This window comes from Artibeus jamaicensis, unplaced genomic scaffold (assembly GCF_021234435.1).
Source record: "Artibeus jamaicensis isolate MK-2021 breed Jamaican fruit bat unplaced genomic scaffold, CSHL_Jam_final contig_76, whole genome shotgun sequence".
Taxonomy (NCBI): domain Eukaryota; kingdom Metazoa; phylum Chordata; class Mammalia; order Chiroptera; family Phyllostomidae; genus Artibeus; species Artibeus jamaicensis.
In genome coordinates this window covers 26,304,268-26,323,282 of record NW_026521954.1, presented here as the reverse complement: position 1 = coordinate 26,323,282, position 19,015 = coordinate 26,304,268, and the positions used below count along the sequence as shown (strand labels likewise).

At 63.8% G+C, this 19,015-nt stretch overlaps 1 protein-coding gene across 4 annotated transcripts in view; it reads left to right on the top strand.

Moving 5' to 3' along the window:
- RGS12 (regulator of G protein signaling 12) overlaps positions 1-19,015 on the top strand; it is a 76,313-nt gene that overhangs the window by 50,994 nt on the left and 6,304 nt on the right. For 3 of the 4 annotated variants that reach the window (XM_053672370.1, XM_053672368.1, XM_053672369.1), the window contains 13 exons: positions 5,552-5,721; positions 6,102-6,194; positions 6,815-6,958; positions 7,614-7,793; positions 8,058-8,211; positions 9,889-9,965; positions 11,857-12,051; positions 12,356-12,429; positions 12,866-12,992; positions 14,654-14,750; positions 16,030-16,100; positions 16,409-16,562; positions 17,836-18,240. In XM_053672370.1, the coding sequence (XP_053528345.1) occupies positions 5,552-5,721; positions 6,102-6,194; positions 6,815-6,958; positions 7,614-7,793; positions 8,058-8,211; positions 9,889-9,965; positions 11,857-12,051; positions 12,356-12,429; positions 12,866-12,992; positions 14,654-14,750; positions 16,030-16,100; positions 16,409-16,562; positions 17,836-18,240 (1,941 nt within the window). Of the gene's footprint in view, positions 1-5,551; positions 5,722-6,101; positions 6,195-6,814; positions 6,959-7,613; positions 7,794-8,057; positions 8,212-9,888; positions 9,966-11,856; positions 12,052-12,355; positions 12,430-12,865; positions 12,993-14,653; positions 14,751-16,029; positions 16,101-16,408; positions 16,563-17,835; positions 18,241-19,015 lie in introns of those variants that run through there. The other variant, XM_053672371.1, reaches the window with a different exon arrangement.

The following is a 19,015-nucleotide window of genomic DNA, read 5'->3' as shown; positions in this document are numbered from 1 at the left end:
TCTCTCCGAGAACGCTGAGATTCACGTAACCCCTTTTTACGGGGGCTGTCGGCAGGCGGCGGTGGTCCCTGCCGCGGTGGCCGCCGGACACCATGGAGCAGGGGCGGGACTGCCGCCAGCTGCAGCGCCTTCAGGGAGCGCACCACAGCACCCCGCACTTTGACTTAAAAAACGCCCCTTCCAGGGCACAGGTGGTTGCCTGGTACCCACTCCTCCTTCCTGACCCCGTGCGGTTCCTGGCGATCACTCCGATAAAAAAAGGCATGTTTTACGTGTCTGAGATGGAAAGGGGTTTAGATCGAAGGTACATGGGGAGGTAAGAGTTTACAGCCCTCGTAATTAGTATAAAAAGCTACAAGTGTTTACTTCCCCCCCTTGCTGTTGCAGTTTAACAAACCCAGTTACCAAGGCAGAGCTGAGCAGCGGGAGGCTGGCCCACGTTCGTCTCGGGCACTGGTGCCTCTGAGCACGGCTTGTGCGGTGGCGCTCGGCTGCCTAAATAATTCAGCTCCGTCGCAGCAGCAGGCTAAAGGTCTCCTGTAAATTATACATGCGTCTTCTGTGGCGCTCTGTGCTCAGCACACTATTGGTTTCCTCCCCGGAGCCTGCAGGGAGAGTCGCCTTTGTCCGCCTGTGCCGCCGCGTCCTGAGAAAGCGCGCTCTTCCGCCTCCTTGGGGAGCGAGCTCAGGAGCGATGTCTGCGTGCGGGCCCGGAGCCTGTGCCCGGGGCCCCCGGGGCTGTGCCGGCCGGCCCGGGTATGGATTCGGAGGGGTGGTTTGCAGTGAATGGTTGGAAGTATCTGGTTAAATGGCATCACAGCGGCTCTTATCAGCTCCACCCAGGTAAAGTCCCTCTTGGTGTGTGCACCTTGTGGTGGGCGGGGGCAGGCCGGCCTGTGCGGCCGGCAGGCACGTGTGCGGGGCCCACGGCCCGGGAGGCAGCCGGGCCAAGCTGTAGGTGTGGCCCGTGCCTGGCCCGAGGCGGTGGTCCGGGTGAGGCAGTCTGGTGGGACCACTCGGTGACACCTGAGGCACAGAACCATCTAGAGTGTTGAGCTCTTCGGCTTCTTACCTGGGACAGGCAGCCCACGTGTGTGTCCGACCAGCAAGGAGGGGGCGGCTCTTTCGTTTTTCAGCAGATCCGAAACCGACTTCAGAGCTTCCTCACCAGGAAAGCTTTTCTTAACTGGTCACCTGGAAGAATAGGGTCCACAGCAGTGACAACAAAAACAGGGACGTGCTCTCAGAAGCCGCTCTCGGCAGGGGTGGGGGCATCGGTTCTGCCACGGGGTGCCCTTTGGTCAGAAAGCAAGTGCACGGCTTTCCCACACACCTGACGCTGATGGTGGGGCGTGTGGGGGCATCTGCCTCCCGGCCTTGGAGTTAGGTGGGAATCCTGGTGTTTGAAGGTACTTCAAGTTCATCCTTCATAAATGTGCACCACCTTCCATGTGTCAAGAATAGGTCCAGAGAGAGACCAAGACAAGGGACCCTGTGTGTGTGTTGAAGGACCCGGGGAAGGTGCTGGGATTGTGTAGCCTGCGTGGGCAGCTCCCGCCTTAACTTCTCTATGGGGGCTCGTACCCACCATGCAGCTCTCCGCAGCTTCTGCCTGGCCGTGCCGTCAGGGATGTGGCTTGTAGGTCCCCAGAGGGAGAGGAGTCTCCCCGGGCAGGCTCTGGGCAGTGGCCATGCCTGTCCCGGGAGCCCTGGCTGTCGAGGGGGAGACAGGCAGGGTCACGGCCTCGCCCTCCCGGTCACTGTGTCCGCTGTGTCCTCAGTGAGCTCCTGGTGCTTGAGCAGAGGCCCAGACAGCAGGCATGTCGTCTCAGGAAGGAGAGTGGGTGCTCGGAGGACGGGCCTGGCTCTCCTCCGTGGCCCTGTGCACGGTGCGGGCGGGGGAGGCAGGCGTTCTGCGTCACTCTGCTTGTCCTGTTGTTGGAACCCACACACCTTGCATCTGAGGACTGGAAGCGCCGACCCCCTCGATGGGGCACGGCTGCTCTGGCTGTGGTTGGTGCCCTGCCTCCCTCTTTGCCTCCCCTGGCCAGGGTCCAGCGGGCCTGTGGGGACAGAGCTCAGGGCTGCCCTCCATTCCAGCTGGAGGGGCCTGCACGAAAGGAAGGTTTCTTCTTGACAGGCCCCTGGTTGTCGCTGTCCCCCAGGGCCAGATCCGCACCGCCCCTTCCCCTCACGAAGCCGGGCCGCTTCTCTCCCCCACGCGGCCTTCGTGAGTGCTGGTCCGGTCCCGGAAGGCTGGGTCTGCTGCCCCACGGTCCGTCAGCTTCTGCTCGTCCCTCGGCTCCCAGTTCAGCCTTTATTGCCTCGAGGAGGCTGAACGTGTCGCTGCTGATACGACTTTTCATTTTGGGAGATTCCCTTGTTTACCCACGTAAAAGGCACCTCTGCTGAGGTCCTGCCCATGGCAGTGTTGGCTCGGCTGCCGGTCGGGGTCAGCAGGCACGGAGCCGCTCACTGGGGGGTCTGGGCACACCCCCCTTGGGGCGGGGCCATCTCAAGCCATGCCCCTGGCAGTCCGAGCTTCCCCTCGGCTTTTTAAAAACTTGGTCTTTTTCTCGCTGATGCACAGCTCCTGTTAAATATAAAGGAAGTCCATGTTATGTATACTTCCCACGGTGCATTTCATGTGGGAAGTTTTCTCTCGCTTATTTCACCCTCACTGGCGTGCGGCTGCGACTCGGCGCTGTGTCGGCTCAGGTGTGAATGGTGACTCGCATCTGTGTCTGCTGTGGAGTGGTCACCACAGGAAGTCTGGCGGACATCTGTCATCTCACAGAGTCACAGAAATTTTTTTCTTGGGATGAGGACTTTTAAGATCTACTCTCTTAGCAACTTTCAGATGCACCGCTCAGTGTTACCGGCCGTTGTCACCATACTGCACCCTTTGACCCTTCACCCCTCCCCTCCCCCACCTGTGGTGGCCACCGCCCCGGGGTCCATGGGTCCCTGTGCTCATGTACGGTTCTGGCCCCGGGTCGTGTTCTGACGCCTTTGCCGATCTCGTCTGCACGTCTCAGCCTTGGCCCGGTGGGGCCGAGCGCCTGTGTCTCAGACGGCGCTCCGGCGGCGCCCGCCCACTGACTGAGGGATGCCACCGTCCTGTCCGTGACGTGTGTCTCCGGTGCACCTGCTGAGGACCAGCGTGGGTGTGGAAAACATCCCGCAGGGCTGGCCTCGTCGCCCTGCTGTGTGTCGTTTCTCCAGCGTTCCTGTCTGGTTTTCCACAAGGACTCGCACACTCGGCTCGTCTCATTCTCATAAACGTCTGTGTTTTACTCTGTGTTAATCACGGGCATCAGTTTAGCCCCTCGATGCCCTGATTACCGGACAGACATCAGACTCAGAGCTGGCCTCGTCCCAGAGCAAGAGAGAGCACATGTGTGCGTGTGTGCGTGTACACAGGAGTGTTTCTTACATGCTGTTGATGCACAAAACGTCCAAACCTGTGAAGAATTTTTATAAGCGCTTATTTGAGCCAAACTGATGGCAGAGGCCCGGGAGTGAGATCAAAGGTGCTCAGAGAATAAGTTTGCAGCTTCTTTTGTGCCTTCGGAATTCAGGAGGGAACCTAAGGAGGATTACAGGGAGGTGGGGTCGGGTTACTTACAGGGTGGCAAGATCCCGCTCCAGAGGGTGGTGGCGGCCTGGGGGAGGGGCTGGAGATGGGCACAGTGGGCCAGCCCTTTGGCTAAAGAAGGTGGACCTGGGCGTGACTGTCGACCGAAGCCAGCTGGGTGAGGATTTATGATCCGATCGCCTCACGGGGCTGCTTTCCGTCATGCGATCCCGAGGTCAGGATCGTGTGTGAAATGCAGAGCCGTGTGGGGAAGCCGTGTGGGTCGGAATCTTTTACGGCGGACGTCTCCAGGTGCTTCCGTGTGTGCGAGGCCTGGCCCGGACCCCACCCTGCTGCCTGCTGACCGGCTGTTGGGGAGCTCTGCGCCGGTCGCCCTGCTCCTCGCCGGAGCCTTCCCCAGGCCGTCACTGGGCCCTGTCGCAAGAGCACCGCACGCAGCACGGAGGGTTCGTGACCCTCACGGAAGTGGCGTGCCCTCCGGTCCCACTGGACTTCCTGGGACCTTTCTTGCATTTTTTCTGTAGCAGTTTAAGTCGTCCGATCACTCTCTGACCTTCTGTCCTCCCCGTGTCTCAGTGCTGTCTGGGCAGTTGGGACAAAGTGGCTTCCAGGTGGCACGTGAGTCCGATGTGGTCAAATGTGATGAAAGCCGATGTGGTTCCGCTTTCCTGGCCCCAGAGATCCCGGGAGGCCCCCGTCCCCCCGATGGCAGGTCTGTGCCTGGGCCCCCTGCACAGCCCCCCGCTGGGTGGCCCTCCTCTTGGGCTGTGGGCGTGGCCTCTGCCCCTGTCATCAGTGTGGGGGGGGGCTTCATCTGAAGGGGAGGGTCCCCTCTGCCCCAGCAGGCCTTCGAAAATCTTCACAGACCTCCACCCCTTACTAGTCTTCTCCCCCTTCTGGTCCCTCGTCACCGGTATGATGCCTTTTAAATGGTTGGACTCGGGCTGAGCCAGTTACTATGGGCTTGATTCCTCCCCACGACCAGCTGCAGGGCACCATGGGCAGTGGGCAGACGGAAGGGCACATGGGGACCGCAGCCCATGCCCCACAGGTCTGGGGACTCCCTGGTCCCGTGTCTCTGCTGTGGGACCGAGGACTGCACGCCCCTCTTCCTGCCCAGCTGTCCTCTGTCCCTCCCTGTCAGGCTTTGCAGGCCAGGCCTGCCCATGCGGGGGTGGGGCACGTAGGATGCTCACAGAGGTGGTGAGGGTGCCGTGGGCTGTCCCGGGCGACCCCCTTCTCTTGGTGAGGGGAGATGATCCGAGAACCCTTGTGAAAGTGATGGAAACCGCGCCTCTTTTAGTTTGGATTCTCTTCACTCAGTACTGCCCATTTGTTTGGTATTTCCTGTGTTTAAGTGTTTATAAAGTTTGCAGTTACAGTTGACGTGCACTGTCACATGGGGGCTTTGCAGGCGGCTCGGCAGCAAACCTGCTGTGGCGTGCGTGACGTTGGCCACACTGGGGAAGCCCGTGGCTGAGCCGTGGCCCGCTGCATGTGCTGAAACGCCCCGTTTGGACAGCTGGCCTGAGCGTTTCGCGTGGAGGGCAGCCCGGCGCAGAAAGTGCACACGTGTGAGGGCGTGGCTTTGCACGGCCCCGTCCCACCCTTCGTGCTGCCCACTGCGGCAGCCACTCGGACCTGCCGTGCCTCAGAGGCTCATAGGCAGCTCCCTCGGGAGCCCCCTGATGGGGCAGCCTTGTCAAGCGTGGTTTTGGTCACCCCTTTCTGCTGAATGTGCGCCCCGTTCTGCCACCTGGGATTGGGGTAGCCCTGTCCCATGCTCTGTCCCATGCTCCGTTCCCTGTCCCGAGAGCCACACTGGGCACATCGGTGCTTGGTGCGGCTGCCTGGGTGCGCATGCTAGAGATGACACTTGCCGAGGGCCCTGGGCTGCCGCCCCGGGCAGGGGTGGGGACAGGTGTGCAGGTGAGGTCTGTGCCGGCCCCACAGAGCTGAGCGGCGCCGACCTGAAGGACTGCGTGAGCAACCACAGCCTGAGCAGCAATGCCAGCCTCCCCAGCGTGCAGAGCTGCCGGCGCCTGCGTGAGCGGAGGGTTGCCAGCTGGGCCGTGTCCTTCGAGCGTCTTCTGCAGGACCCTCTGGGTGTGCGCTACTTCTCGGTGAGTCGGGGTGGGCTGCAGGCCTTCGCTCGGTGCATTGGCTCCAACCCCAGGATGGGGGTCACGGTGGGGGGGTTGTGGTGCAGGCAACTGCAGGGCAGGTGTCTCCTCACACTTGGGCCAAGGGGTCAACGGGGCAGCAGGCGGGGGGCAGTGGGCGGGTCCCACTGTTGGAGGGGCACTCAGCTCTCAGGAGGACGGCCGCCGGCACCGGGCGGCCCTCACCGCAGGGCAGCCGACCTGTGAGACCCCTCGGGCACACCGTGCGTGGCGTCCTGGCCTTGGGCTTGGCGGCAGCGCCACTGAGGGAAAGGCCCAGCGGCAGGAGGGGCGGCCTGTGCCGGGCCGCGGTCGGGGGCTTATGGACTTTGTTTTTCTAGGATTTTCTAAGGAAGGAGTTCAGTGAAGAAAACATTCTGTTCTGGCAGGCCTGCGAGTGTTTCAGTCATGTTCCCGCGCACGACAAGAAAGAAGTAGGTCTCTCCACACAGGGGCAGGACAGCCTCGTGCAGGGCGGCCTTGGGCGGCCGGGAGGGCGAGTGACAGCACCTCCCGCGGCTCCACACGCCACCCTCCGTGGGGTGCTGCTCACAGACAGGGCGCCAACTTGTGCCCGGACGCCCGGCCTTCTGTCTGCAGCCACGGCCGGACCCCTGCAGGGCCACCGAGGGAGGCTGTGTCTGCCACGGCCTGTGATGGCCATGTTGGGCCTGGCCTGGCCCCTGCCCGCAGCGACCGGGGCCCTCCTCCCTTCGTGGGAGGCCACTTGTCAGCGTGTGCCCCCGGCGCTGCACGGACCCAGTTCCCAGCTCACAGAGACCACACGTGTGCAGCGCAGCACATGGACATGGCGCACGGGCCGAGGGGGTGGCGCCACCTGAGGCTTTGGGACACTGTCGTCACTGAGAACGCTCAGGGAGGCGCTCACTGGGGGGGCATTGGCTTGTACCCACAGGAGCGAGAAGGGCTCACTGGCCCCGAGACACTGTGGCTCCAGAGCCGGGGACCCTGTCAGGCATGTGGGCACAGCAGTGGAACACGCGTGGAGGGTGCCTGTGGGCTGTGTGCCCGGCTCACCCACATGTCCTATCAGCTTTCCTACAGGGCCCGCGAGATCTTCAGTAAGTTCCTGGGCAGCAAAGCCACCACCCCGGTCAACATCGACAGCCAGGCCCAGCTGGCGGACGACACCCTCAGTGCCCCCCATCCCGACATGTTCAAGGAGCAGCAGCTCCAGGTGCCACTCGCCTCCATTTCTGCAGGGAGCCTGGCCAGGGCGCGGGTGGAGACTCAGGTCCAGACAGCGAGCTCCCGGGGCCAACAGGTGGGGAGGGCAGGAGCCTGTCTGCCCACTGGCCCCTGTGTCCGAGTGTGGCCGGCAGCACCGTGGGGCCGCCGGGGCTCCACCTGCGTGAGTGCCTCAGAGAGCACAGGCTCAAGGGGTCTTTGGGCTGCAGGGCGTGGCGGTGGCGAGGGGCGTGCCTTGGACTTGGTGTCGCCTGGAGCACGCGCCCCAGCGGCCTCTGCAGAGACGGCTTCTGCTGCCCAGTTGGGCGTGTTTCTGGTGCAGTCCTCACTTCCTTCCACTCCCCGGCATGTCTGGGCTCCTTCGCACCCACGAGGCGCAGCACCTCCAGGACCTCGGCTGCCCCGGTCCCCTCGTGGGGCCGCCTCTGTGGAGCTGTTGGGATTGTGGGTTTAAAGTGTGGTAAATGAAAGACTGGCGTGCTGCGCAAAAGCGCGACTACACGTGAAGGAGTTCCGGAAAGTAGCGCCGGGCCAGGGGATGGGGACAGGGGCTGGTAGTTGTCTGTGGGTCCCTGCACCTGGCACTCCAAGGCTGACTGCTCTGGCTACTTCTGGGGGCCAACCACATCGCCCTTACCTCGCAGATTTTCAATCTGATGAAGTTCGATAGCTACACACGCTTCCTGAAGTCCCCGTTGTACCAGGAGTGCATCCTGGCAGAGGTGGAGGGTCGCTCCCTCCCTGACTCCCAGCAGGTGCCCAGCAGCCCGACCTCCAAGCACAGCGTCAGCTCGGACCACTCCAACGTGTCCACGCCAAAAAAGGTGCCGGCCAGCCGTGCCCCGGGCTGCGGAGGAGCCGCTGTGTGGGAAGTCAGATGTGCCGAGTCAGCCCCGTAGCGAATGAGCGCAGCAGGGGGGCGGGCACCTCCTGCGCGAGCCTCCCCGAGGCCGGGGGGCGGGGCCGGCCGCTTGTCGGCTGCCTGGGCAGTGGGCAGTCCCTGCAGCCCCGCCCCCACCTGCTGCGCTCCGTGCTGCGGTGTCCTGCGCCTGAGCATGGCCATAACCACACTCTCCATCTGACCACAGCTGAGCGGGAAATCGAGGTCAGGACGGTCCCTGAATGAGGACGCAGGGGACGAGGACAGCGAGAGGAGGCGGAAAGGGGCCTTCTTCTCCTGGTCCAGGGCCAGGAGCACCGGGCGGTCCCAGAGGAAGAAGGACCACGGCGACCACACAAACGGTCGGTGGTGTGTGGGGCGTGGCGGCAGCGGGGAGGCCCTGGCCCACCAGTGTGGGCAGGGCTGCAGGACTTCCACGTGCCTCCCTCCCCCCACCGCTCGCTCCTTTCTCTCGTTCTTCTGGCTGGAGCAGTAATAGATACTCGGGAGAAAATTTGGAAAATATAACCAAGTTAAAAAAAAGAAAGTAGCCATGCCTGCCATTTGTCCCCTGGGCGCCTCGTGGCTCTGCCCCGGCTTTTCCCTGGTGTGTGTGGGGCTACTCCCACCTTTGAGATGTTCTTGACGTCCCTCTGTAGTCAGGCCGTTGGGCATTTGGAAAACTGTGGGTTTTTACTGTTGTCAATCTCAGAGGTTGCCCATTCCAGCTGTTTCTCCCCCGGCTTCTTTCTTATGTGTCACTGGGGAGCTGGTATGACAGAGACGGGCTTGTCCTGGAGCCTCGAAGAGCCTCGGGGCCTTGGCCAGGGCACCGGTGGCCGGAGGGACTAGGCCTGCCCGGCAGTGAGGTGGCCACTGAAATGCACTGCAGAAAAGGGCTTGAAAGAACCTTCCTCCCAGAGATTTTGGAAAATGCGAGGACTTCCCAGGAGGTCACCTGAGAGCTCCCGGGCTGTGGCCCTGAAGTTTAAATCAGGCCATGACCCTGGCGGAGAGAGACGGGCAGAGAGCAGCTCTGAGCCACGGGCAGTGGGGTGTGACTCTCACCGCCTCCTCCCTGAGGAGGTGCCTGTCTCACAGAAGACGGCAGCGGCAGAAGGTGGCCTGGGGCTGGGGACCCCTCCTCCCCAGGCCACGTCATCCTTTCTCAAGGACAGGGGGACAGCGTGGTAGAGTTCAGGTAGAGAACCATTTGGGGCACGGACGCCATGGAGGCAGACGAGGCCCGGACCACTGAGTGCCGGGGTGATGGCCATGGTCGCCCTGTGCAGTCTGCCCACCTGTGCAGGGCCCCAGGCTGGGGGTCCCCATACCAGGTAGCTCTGCAGAAAGCTTCATGTCCTGACCCCGGGCACTGCCAGGGGTTCAGACTTGGTGGCCTGGGGATCTGTTGCTTTTGGAAGGTAGGCCAGTGGTTTAGAAGGTCGGTGGGACCCAGGGGTCCCCTGTGCCTGCACCCCTACCACACCCCTGAGCCCTGGCACAGCAGCCTGGCTGGGGAGTGGCGCCCATTCAGCCGAAGGTCCTTTCTAGATGAGTGTCTTCGTGGTTCCCAGCTTGGCCTCAGGTCACAGTTCAGTTAGTGATGGCACTGGCTGAGTGCTGGCTTGGCTGAGGGCTCTGCAGGAAGACCCCTTGGGCAGAGGGCAGGGACTGACTGGCTTCACTGCTGGCCACAGGGGGCAGTTTCTGTTCAGGCTGAGAGACCCCAGACCAGGTAGAATTTCCAGACGAAAATGCCGGGCAGAGAGGCCCTGCCCAGGAGCCTGTCTGCTGACCTGCTCGGCGCCCGAGGTGCAGGCAGCGATGGCCGAGGACAGAGCGGGGCAGTGCGTGCTGAGGGCGCACCTGTTCCCCCATGAGGGGCAGCGCCCGGGAGGCCTTCCATTCTGCCCTCTGTGCTTGGGGTCCCTTGGCTCAGCCTAAGAGTTGGGGGTGGGGCCGTGACCGAGTGGAGGGGTCTCTGTGTTGAGGGGGACACTGAGGCTCTGACGCTGAGTTGTTCTGCTTCCCCACAGACGCCCCACAGGCCAACGGGGGCCTGGGCCGCAGGGAGTCGCAGGGCTCCGTGTCCTCGGCCGGGAGCCTGGACCTGGTAAGTCCCCGCCTGCGGGCGCCGGGGGCCCGCAGGTGCAACTCCTCCCTGAGAGCCTGCATGTCACAACCTAACGGGTGCTGCAGCTACATGGGGGACAGGGCCCCTGGGATGGGGAGAGGTACCGCGCCGTAGATGTGGGGGTGCTCCCGGACACCAGAACATTCGTGGGTCTGTTTTTGAGACCTTCTTGTTCTCATTCAGTTACCTTTTTTTTTTGAACTCCCACTCAAAGAAAAGCTTTAAAGGCAGGTACTTTGTCCTTGTCTCGCCATTTGAATACCCCACTGACCCAGACGTGCCCAAGTTTGTGGGGCCGTCTGGGAGGGGCTCCTCGCCCGCCCCAGCCGCACAAGGAGCCCGGCTCCATCCCCACACCTGCCGACCAGGGCGTCCAGGTGCTGGTGCAGCCCCAGTTCCTGGCGAGGTGAGGGCTGGTGGGGAGGCGTGGGGTGGAAAGTGCCAGCCTTTGGCCGTTGTCCGAAGCCCATTTTAGGGAACTGATGGCTACCAGCACCCTGGCCGTTTTGAGCCGTCCACAGGGGCACATGGAGGACACGTCCCCTCCAAGTGCAAGGCTTTGCCACACACCGACGAGCTGTGGCTTCTGCCAGACGCCCTGTGCTCGGAGTGTCTCACACATGTGTCCGTGGGAAGGGGCAGTCGGGGCCCTTTTGTAATCGGTCTGCCACTGACAGAGTAGCTTTCTGGACTAGCGCTTGGGTGAAAGAGATTCTCGGTGTCCTGAGGAGACGGTGACAGTGGAGTGGCCGGCAGGGCGGCCCCACACTGGGAGGGGTACAGAGAGCCTCCCTGCTGAGGAAGTGAGGCTGCGGCTCGGGCCCAGGGGGCGCGTCAGAGAGCCCCCCGGGGGGTGCTGCCCCGAGCCCGCCTGACAGGCCCCAGGCCCGCCCCACCCGCCCCGGAGCCCCCGCCTCTGAACACGCTGGCGTGCGGCACAGGGCCGATCGGCGAGCTCGAACCCGGCGTGTGAGCAGTGCAGACGGTCCAGTCGCAGATGCTGCTGATGGGAAAGGCCCAGGCCCACCCCGTAGGTGTGCCTCACTCCTGCACCTGGGAGGGGCCGGCAGGTGAGCTCGGGCCATGCGCTGCCCGGGCAGAGGCGGTCGGCGTCCTCGGGCCGGACCCAGCCACGGGCTGTCCCCAGTGCTGACAGGGCATGCCCTCCGCCAGCCACCAAAATGGGAGGGAGCCCAGCCTCCCCCTGAGCCCTTCGCAGCCTCTGCCCACCCCGAAGGGCTTCCCAGGAACTCCTGTAGCCCATTCCCAGCCGCCTTCCTCCCTCAGGCCAACTCGCTGTCCATTAGGTCAGTCCGTTCTCTCAGAGAGGCCTCAGTCCAGGTCCTGGCAGCTGGGCAGCAAGAGCCGGAAAGAGGATGAGATGCACTAGAGGGGCCTCCAGACCGGGTCAGGCCTTGCCCTGAGTATGGCCCAGCCCGCCACAGGGGGCCCAGTCCCATGGACGGAGGTGGGCAAGGGCAGCTCAGGGTCACAGGCTGGCCTTCTGGGCTCCAGAGCGCGAGGCACCTGCCTCTGGCTCAGGCAGGCCCAGACCAGAGCGAGGGCAGAGCAGAGCAGCGCCTGCTCTGGCAGAGCTAGTTAAGTAGGGGCCTCGCAGGTGTTTGCCTCCCAAGACCAGGCCAGGCTGTGAGTCCAGCGTCTGGTCGGGAGAAACCCTGAGCCGTCCCTGCAGGAACACAGAGGCCCCAGCCCTCGGTCAGTCCGAGATCCGTCGTGCCCTGCGCGGCATCACGGCTGGCACGCCTCTCCGGAGCTGGGCGGGGGCCTCCCTCAGCGCGTGCGAGCGACCTCTGCCTGTCTGGGGTGCCCCGTGCGCTCCCTGGAACCCAGCACCCTCTCCTGCCCGCAGTCAGAGGCCTGCAGGACCTTGGCGCCCGAGAGGGACAAGGCCACCAAGCACTGCTGCATCCAGCTCCCCGACGGGACGTCCTGCACGGTGCCCGTCAGGGCGGGGCTGTCCATCAAGGAGGTCCTGTCCGGGCTCTGCGAGCGCCATGGCTTCAGCGGGGCCGCTGTGGACCTCTTCCTGGTGGGCGGGGACAAGGTACGGGGCCCTCTCCTAGGGGACCTGCCCAGTAAGGCACTGGCCGGGGGTGGGGGGGTGCTGGCAAATCTCTGTCTTGCCTGAACCTGTCCGGGGTCACCTGCCCGCTTGGCCGTGGTGTGGGCTCCTGGTCTGAGCAGTTTGCCAGAGGCGGCCTGAGGGCTGGGCCTGCTGCCGGACCCCCCTCGGGGGGTTCGCTCAGAGCTGCCCTTGTGTCCTGCACAGCTGTGCATCTGCGGCTCTCAGGAAGCACCACCCGGCGCTTCCTGAGACCCCTGCCTCCTTGCCCCTCTGTGCCCCACAGCCTCTGGTGCTGAATCAGGACAGCGGTATCTTGGCGTCCAGGGACTTGCGCCTGGAAAAACGGACTTTGTTTCGGTGAGAAAAATGCAGTTGCCATTTTCATGTTTCCCAGAGCCACGTTGGTGTTCTGACAGATGTCCCTGCTGGCCGCTGGGAGGGGAACGCTGGCCCCGTCACGAGTCGGGGCAGGGGTAGCAGCTGCACACAGACTCAAGGGGCCAGAGACTCGCTCTTTCTTCCTGTCCCAAGACCACAGCAGGGGCCCATCAGGCTGGCCATCCTGTGGGGACATCTCTCTTTGCTGGGCACGATGGCCCCTGTTTATCCCCAAAGGGAGCCTTCGAGAATGCCAGGCAGGCTTGTTCCCATGCCAGAGTCCGGGGTGGGACCGGGTGACCCAGGGCATTCCAGGGCCTGGGGGTGCCTCAGTGTTCTGCTCCAGACAGAATGCCTCCGGGACCCCCGAGTGGATTTGCAGTGGGTGTGTCCCTGTTCCTCCCTCTCCGAGCAGGCTGGATCTGGTTCCCATTAATCGGTCAGTGGGACTCAAGGCCAAGCCCACCAAGCCCGTCACGGAGGTGCTGCGGCCCGTGGTGGCCAAATACGGCCTGCACCTGAGTGAGCTGGTGGCCAGGCTGGTGAGTGATGCGGGACACGCGGGGGCTCCCTGTGACGGTCCGGGGGGGGGGGGGGCCCAGAGCAGCTGGCGACCATCCCCAGCTTCGCCCCGCCAGCCCTGGGTGGGAGAGGGTTGCCTCGGCCCCCCACCATCTCATCCCATGGAGTGGGGATGCTCACTCCGGAAGGGGTTGGGGCAAGCATTTGAGATGTGGTTTTGGTCCAGGAAAACCAAAGTGAGAGGAAAACGACAAGCCCTGCAATAGGCCTACTGTACGCAAGTCTGAGCTGACAGCGTCTCCGCTTCCTGCGCCCTGAGCCGGGGCCTCGGGCGCATCCCCTCACCTAGTCTCCCAGTCCCATTCCCCGCCTGGAGAGGTGCCGGTCTTTCTGGCATTTCCAAGCAGGCTGGGGGTCACTATGTGAGTGGGTTGAGGAAGAAAGCACTTGAGGATGGAGAAGGAAGGGGCCTGGGTGTGAAGGGAGCCCCTGCCGTGAGTGGAGGTGCACGTGGGGGAGTCCCGGCCGGCCGGCGGCCTGAGACCTCGCCTGCCTTCCGGCCACCGTGTGCCTCGCGCCCGTCTGCCTTGAAATGCAGTGACTCGTGATGTGGTCTGCCTTGCGCTCTTGTTTCTTTAACAAGCACACTTTATCAGAGCTTCGATTTCACGTATCTTTAGAGTTTTAATTTTCCTTGAAACAGACCCTAAGGTTGATTACAGTCTTTGACGTGAGCGAGAAGGCTGTGCTAGGTTGTGTCCGGGCCTCGGGGGTGACCCAAGGCCTCTCCCCGGCCCCGGAGGGAAGGTCGCCGAGCTGGAGTCCCGTGTGCTGGGCAGGGCTGGGTGAGCTCTCCTGGCTCTCCCCCCTGAGACCCTGGGCTGTAGTTTAATGCCTCAGTTTCCCTCTCTGTAAAATGGGTTGGTCAGGGCTGGTGAGGGACTTCCAGGCTGGCCGGTGGTCGGGCCTTGTTCCTGCGGGGAAGCAGTTCAGCTGCCCCGGGGCCCCGGGTGCCTGGCCCTTGGGGAGCTTCAGGGCCAAGCTCCGAGCTCAGCCTTTCTCCAGAGCAGGTGGTGGGCCCTGAACGGCAGGGGCCTCCCCGCCGCACCTGCCTCGGCCCCACCGGGGACACTGCCTCTGAGCCCTGGTGCTCGAGGAGGAGGAGAGCCACTCTGCTCCCTGCACTCACTCCCTGACCGTGCCGGCCTCGCAGGGAGGCGGCGGGGAGAGTCCCCTCGTCCAGCTTTAAGTGGTTCGAGGCTTTTCTGGCCCAGTTGACGTCATGTTTAAAACATGGAATTTGTGGGCAGGGAAGTTCGCCGCCCTCACCAAATGTTCATCCACCGGGGTCTCGGCTTGGCAGAGGGAGGCCACCAGCTGTCACTCAGGTGACAGAACTGGCCCCGCCACATGGACCCCTCAGAGCCCTCGTGGTCCAGGCAGCCTCTAGGGCTTGAACTCTGGCTGTTCCTCGTCGGGGGCCCGTGCACCACCCCAGGCCCCGCGGGCTGGGTGCCTCTGGAGGGCTCTCTGGGGCAGCCCCGCTGAGGTGGCAGGGCCCAGGGTCACCTGGTGTGTGACTCCAAGCCCGAGCCAGGCTTGCCGCCAGCAGCTGGACCACAGGCAGCTGTTCCGGAAAGTCCGGTTTGGATGAGTGACTGAGCGCCATCTCGGTCTCTAGAACGGAGAGAAAGAGCCGCTGGACCTTGGTGCCCCCATATCAAGTCTGGACGGGCAGCGCGTTGTCTTGGAGGAGAAGGGCCCCTCCGGAGGGAGAGGTGAGCAAGGCCCCGGAGCCCCAGGCCCGCTGCCCACCACAGAGGGCCTCACTGGGCTGCCACCTCTGTGCCTCGCAGAGCCCAGGCTGAGCGCAGCCCCACCAGGCCCCCGACTGGGCAGGAGGCCCAGGAGCACGAGGGCCGCACCTTGGGAGCCAGGAGCCCCGAGAGCTGAGACCGCCCTGCACCTCTGTCCTCAGCTGGCGGGCCCTGCAGTGCCCCCACCCCGACTGTTCGAGGACTCAGCACACCAGGCTGTGCTCCAACTTGGGGGCAGGGCGGGGCGGGAGGGAAAGGAGAGAGAGCGCGTGCTCTGTTCCCTGGAGACCCGGAGTCCCTGTGAGCAAGGGCCACCGTGCTGGGAGCCTCGTGGACTGGGGCGTGCCTGCAGTCCTGTCCAGTGTTCCTGTGTGTGGCTTACAGAGCTCTTCCCACGGGGTGCCACCGCCTCAGCCACATCCCCCCGGAGGCCCTGGGGTCCCGCAACCCCGCCCCTTCCAAGTGCTACTGGTTCCCAAGGGGAGGTGGCTTCCTAAGAAGCTGCCTGAAGCCAGGAGATTTGAGGGCTGCTCAGCTCTGAAATGTCCCCGTCCCCTCCGGTGGCCTGTGGTGATAGTCCTGGTGGTGGCTCCTCCCCTCATTGAAGCAGAGACCTTCCTGGGCCAGCCTGGGGAACGTTGCATTGCCCACCCCGGGCCTGCTCCCTGGGCGGGCGGGCAGTGTGGTGCCGGTGCCTCCCTCCAGGGCCCCGCCAGCCGGGTGTCCCTCCGGCCCCCTTGTGCACCAGTGAGTCTGCAGGGCAGTGGCCGGCCTCTGGGCAGGGTGTTCGGGCAGCTGCGGGGAGGCACAGTGGCCCTTCCTCCGGCCCTTGCGCCAGAGAAGTGGGCTGGGGCAGTGCGGGCCGTGGAGGCCCAAGGGCAGCCCTGACTCAGGGACAGTCGTGTGTGACGTTGCGTGCCTCTGCTCTCCAGAGAGTGCTCGCATGGAGTGGCCCCTGGAACAGGCTTTTCGGTGCCTGGCCTCCGACATGTCCCAGTGGACCAGTGGACATGGTCGAGCCCCCGCGTGCCACCCCTCACACACACACAGCACGAGGCAAGTCCCTCAGCCCAGGCAGAGGACGCTGGTCCTGGTCTGGCTCGGCATCTGGCCTGTTCACACAGGTGGAGGAGGGACATGCCACGCCATGTTCTGCTCTGGGTGTGCTCTCAGAGTCTGTGCAGACATCTGTGCAGACACCATGTGCTCAGGAAGCCCATCTCCCTGGCCCCACCCACAGATAAGCAGAAAGGCGCACCCATTAGGCAGAGCACCACTGGGACCTCCGGCTCCAGAAGCTTCTCGGCTACGGTAATTCCCCCGCCCGCCCACCCACCTGGTGTCCCCACTCCCCGAGACCAGCGATGTGCCCCCAGTAAGGCTGCATGTTGCCTCTGGGGGTCCCCCGTGCCCCTCTGGGCGTGCTCCCGGGACCTGAGACTCGCCAGCTCGCCTGCACGTGGGTGCCTGGGCCCGAGGGCTCTGCGGTTTGAGTCTCACAGCGACCGCCCCACTGTCCTGGCGGGCCAGCCGCAGACCCTGCCTCTCTGTCCCCGATGAACTGTGTGCTGACCTGTGTCTGAACTGTGAGTAGAACTCTGGCTTTCCTTCTAATGCAGGGAGAGGAGAGAACACTAGGCAAGTCTAATTCTATTAAAATAAAAGGAGAAAATGGAAAAAATGCTAGGGATCCCCGGCTTTCAAAGAGAGAAGAATCTATTGCAAAGATTGGGAAAAAAAAATATCAGAAAATTAACTTGGACGAAGCAGAGGGTATGTGCACTTCCTAACCTGCCCGTCTTGTCGTGGCGACCGTGTCGGTGTCCTTGTGCTAGGACGTCTTCCACTGACAGCCGGGCCCCTGCCCTCAGTCTGGGCGGCTTCACCGAAGCCCCCGCTTTCGGACTGAGAGCCGGCCCATAGGAGTCAGGGCCCACCCCCGTGGTGGCGGGTGGGCAGCACAGTGGTGCCCCAGGTGCAGTCTGTCCCCTCTGCCTGCGCCCCCAGCTGGGGTGGAGGCTCAGTTGGAGTCAGAGGGCCCTCAACAGCAGGCGGGTGCCAGGGAGGCGGCGTCCAGCAGGGGCCCTGCTCGCTTCCCTCCTCGAGGGGCCTGAGGGCTGCCCCTTCCAGGGCTGTAGGCGGGGAAGGAGGCACTGGGGACAGAGGGGGGTGGTCTCTTTTGTGGGAACGGCTTCCTCCTCCATAAGCCGCCAACGAGGAAGAGCAGAGCCAGAGGCAGTCGCGGTTGCCGGGGCCTGGGTCCGAATGGAGGGCTCTGCTGGGCGGCGGCCCCCACACTCTGCGCAGCCGCCCTTCAACCCACAGACCCGCCAGCCCACAGCAGGGGCCGCGCAGGCAGGAGGGAACCCCCCTGCGCAGAAGTCTGTGCGTGTCCAGGACACATCAGGATTTGAGATTGTCACACCGTGTCCTTGTTCAAAAGCCGAGAGTGTCACCTGAATGCCAGCGAGCTCAATTCAGGAGCCGCCTCCTGTGCGTGGTGGCCTTGAGCTGTAACTGAGAAGCCCTCCAGGCGAGCAGAGCAGCAGGGGTTCTGGAGGGACGCAGGAGGCCCAGAGGGGCCACGGGGCTCTGCTCCACTCAGGACCGTCCTGAGAGAACGGGCTGACTCCAGAGGCCCAGGTGGGGGTGCCCCTCGCTGGTTGAGGTGGGCAGAGCCCACCTGTGGCCCTGCTGTGCTGCGCCATCTGCGGTCACTCCCATCATCCTGGGGAGGACACAGAACTGTGAAGGTCCCTAGGGCCGTGCTTCCGGGCATGTCAGCCCACAGGTCACGGGTTTGAGATGACTCAGGTCTGCACTTCACACAGCCTGGTTCTTGGGGAGCTATAGAGCGGTTTCAGGTTGTTCTAGAAGCCCAGGCCTTCCCACAGTTCTGTGGGCAGAGGTGGCGGAGAGGTAGGAGCCTCCCGACCACGGTCTGCAGCTCCAGGGTGGCAGGTGGGACAGTGGGGCGAGTACTTTCCCTGCGGGGTGTTCAGTGTGCACCTGTGAAACTTGGCCCATGCGGGTTTTCTTCCAACAGCGTTTTTTGAGCTTATTTCCAAAGCTCAGAGCAACAGAGCAGACGACCAGCGTGGGCTCCTGAGGAAGGAGGACCTGGTGTTGCCCGAGTTTCTGCGTTTACCTCCGGGCGCGACAAGCCCCAGCCAGGAGACGGTGCCCCGGCCCCGAGAGCCGAGGGGGCCTGCCCAAGACCACCTCGAGAGCCCGGAGACCAGCCCCAGCTCAGCTGACAGCCCTCCCTTCTGCACCCCCACCACCCCCACACCCTACACGCAGGAAGTGGAGGCTGGGGACGTCCAGACTGTGGAGGGCGAGCACGTGGCCGACCTGACACTCACTGGGGAGGGGGACATCAGCAGCCCCAACAGCACTTTGCTGCCGCCACCCCCCGCCCAGCAGGACTCGGCCGGGCCTCCCAGACCAGGTACCTCCGGGCTCGGCACCCCCGCTCATCCCTGACTCCTTGCCGCTCTGCTGTCCTCCTGGAGTGTCCACCCGGGGTGTCCACCTCATCCCCAATGAACAAGACACAGCTGTGCTGGGTCACCCCTGCCCCGTGGTCATCTAATGAGGTGTTCCCACGGCACCGTGTGCTCTTTCAGTCACCGTGGTTATGGGGGGCTGCCCCGTGTTGTCTGTCAGGAGGGCGTGGGGCTGTGGCAGCGGCCAGAGTGTGTTGGGATGGTCACAGGGGCTCCACGCAGTCACTCCCGTGCCCTGCGAAGCAGCGGGCCCCCTTCCCTGGCCTCCCCCCCATCCTGGCCCGCAGAGCAAGGCCCTGGGGACTTCTGGAAATGTACATGTCACTCTTAAAATGTGGAGAGCTGGCATTTTCAGCATTTGTCTCAAGACTGAGAAGAAAACCCCCTGTCCTGAGAAGTAAATAAAGTACAGGCGGTGGGGCAGGACTGCCCTCTCTGACGCGGCGTCTGCGTGGGCGCCGGCCCTGCGCGCCCAGGGGGTGCGGCTCAGGTGACAGGGCGCGGGGCGTCGGAGGGCTTTCCGTGTGCGGCGTCTTGACCTCGGGCAGTCACGGCGTTTTTCTAAACTTCCGGGAGCATGAGTGTAGTGCGTTCCTGAGCTCGGCGGGGGTGCGACTGGCGGCAGGGACGCTTCCTGGGAGCCCCGTCAGAGGGCCAGCGGTCTCCTGGCCTCTCGCCAGAGGGGCTCCCAGGAGCGGCCCCGCTGCCCGCCCACGC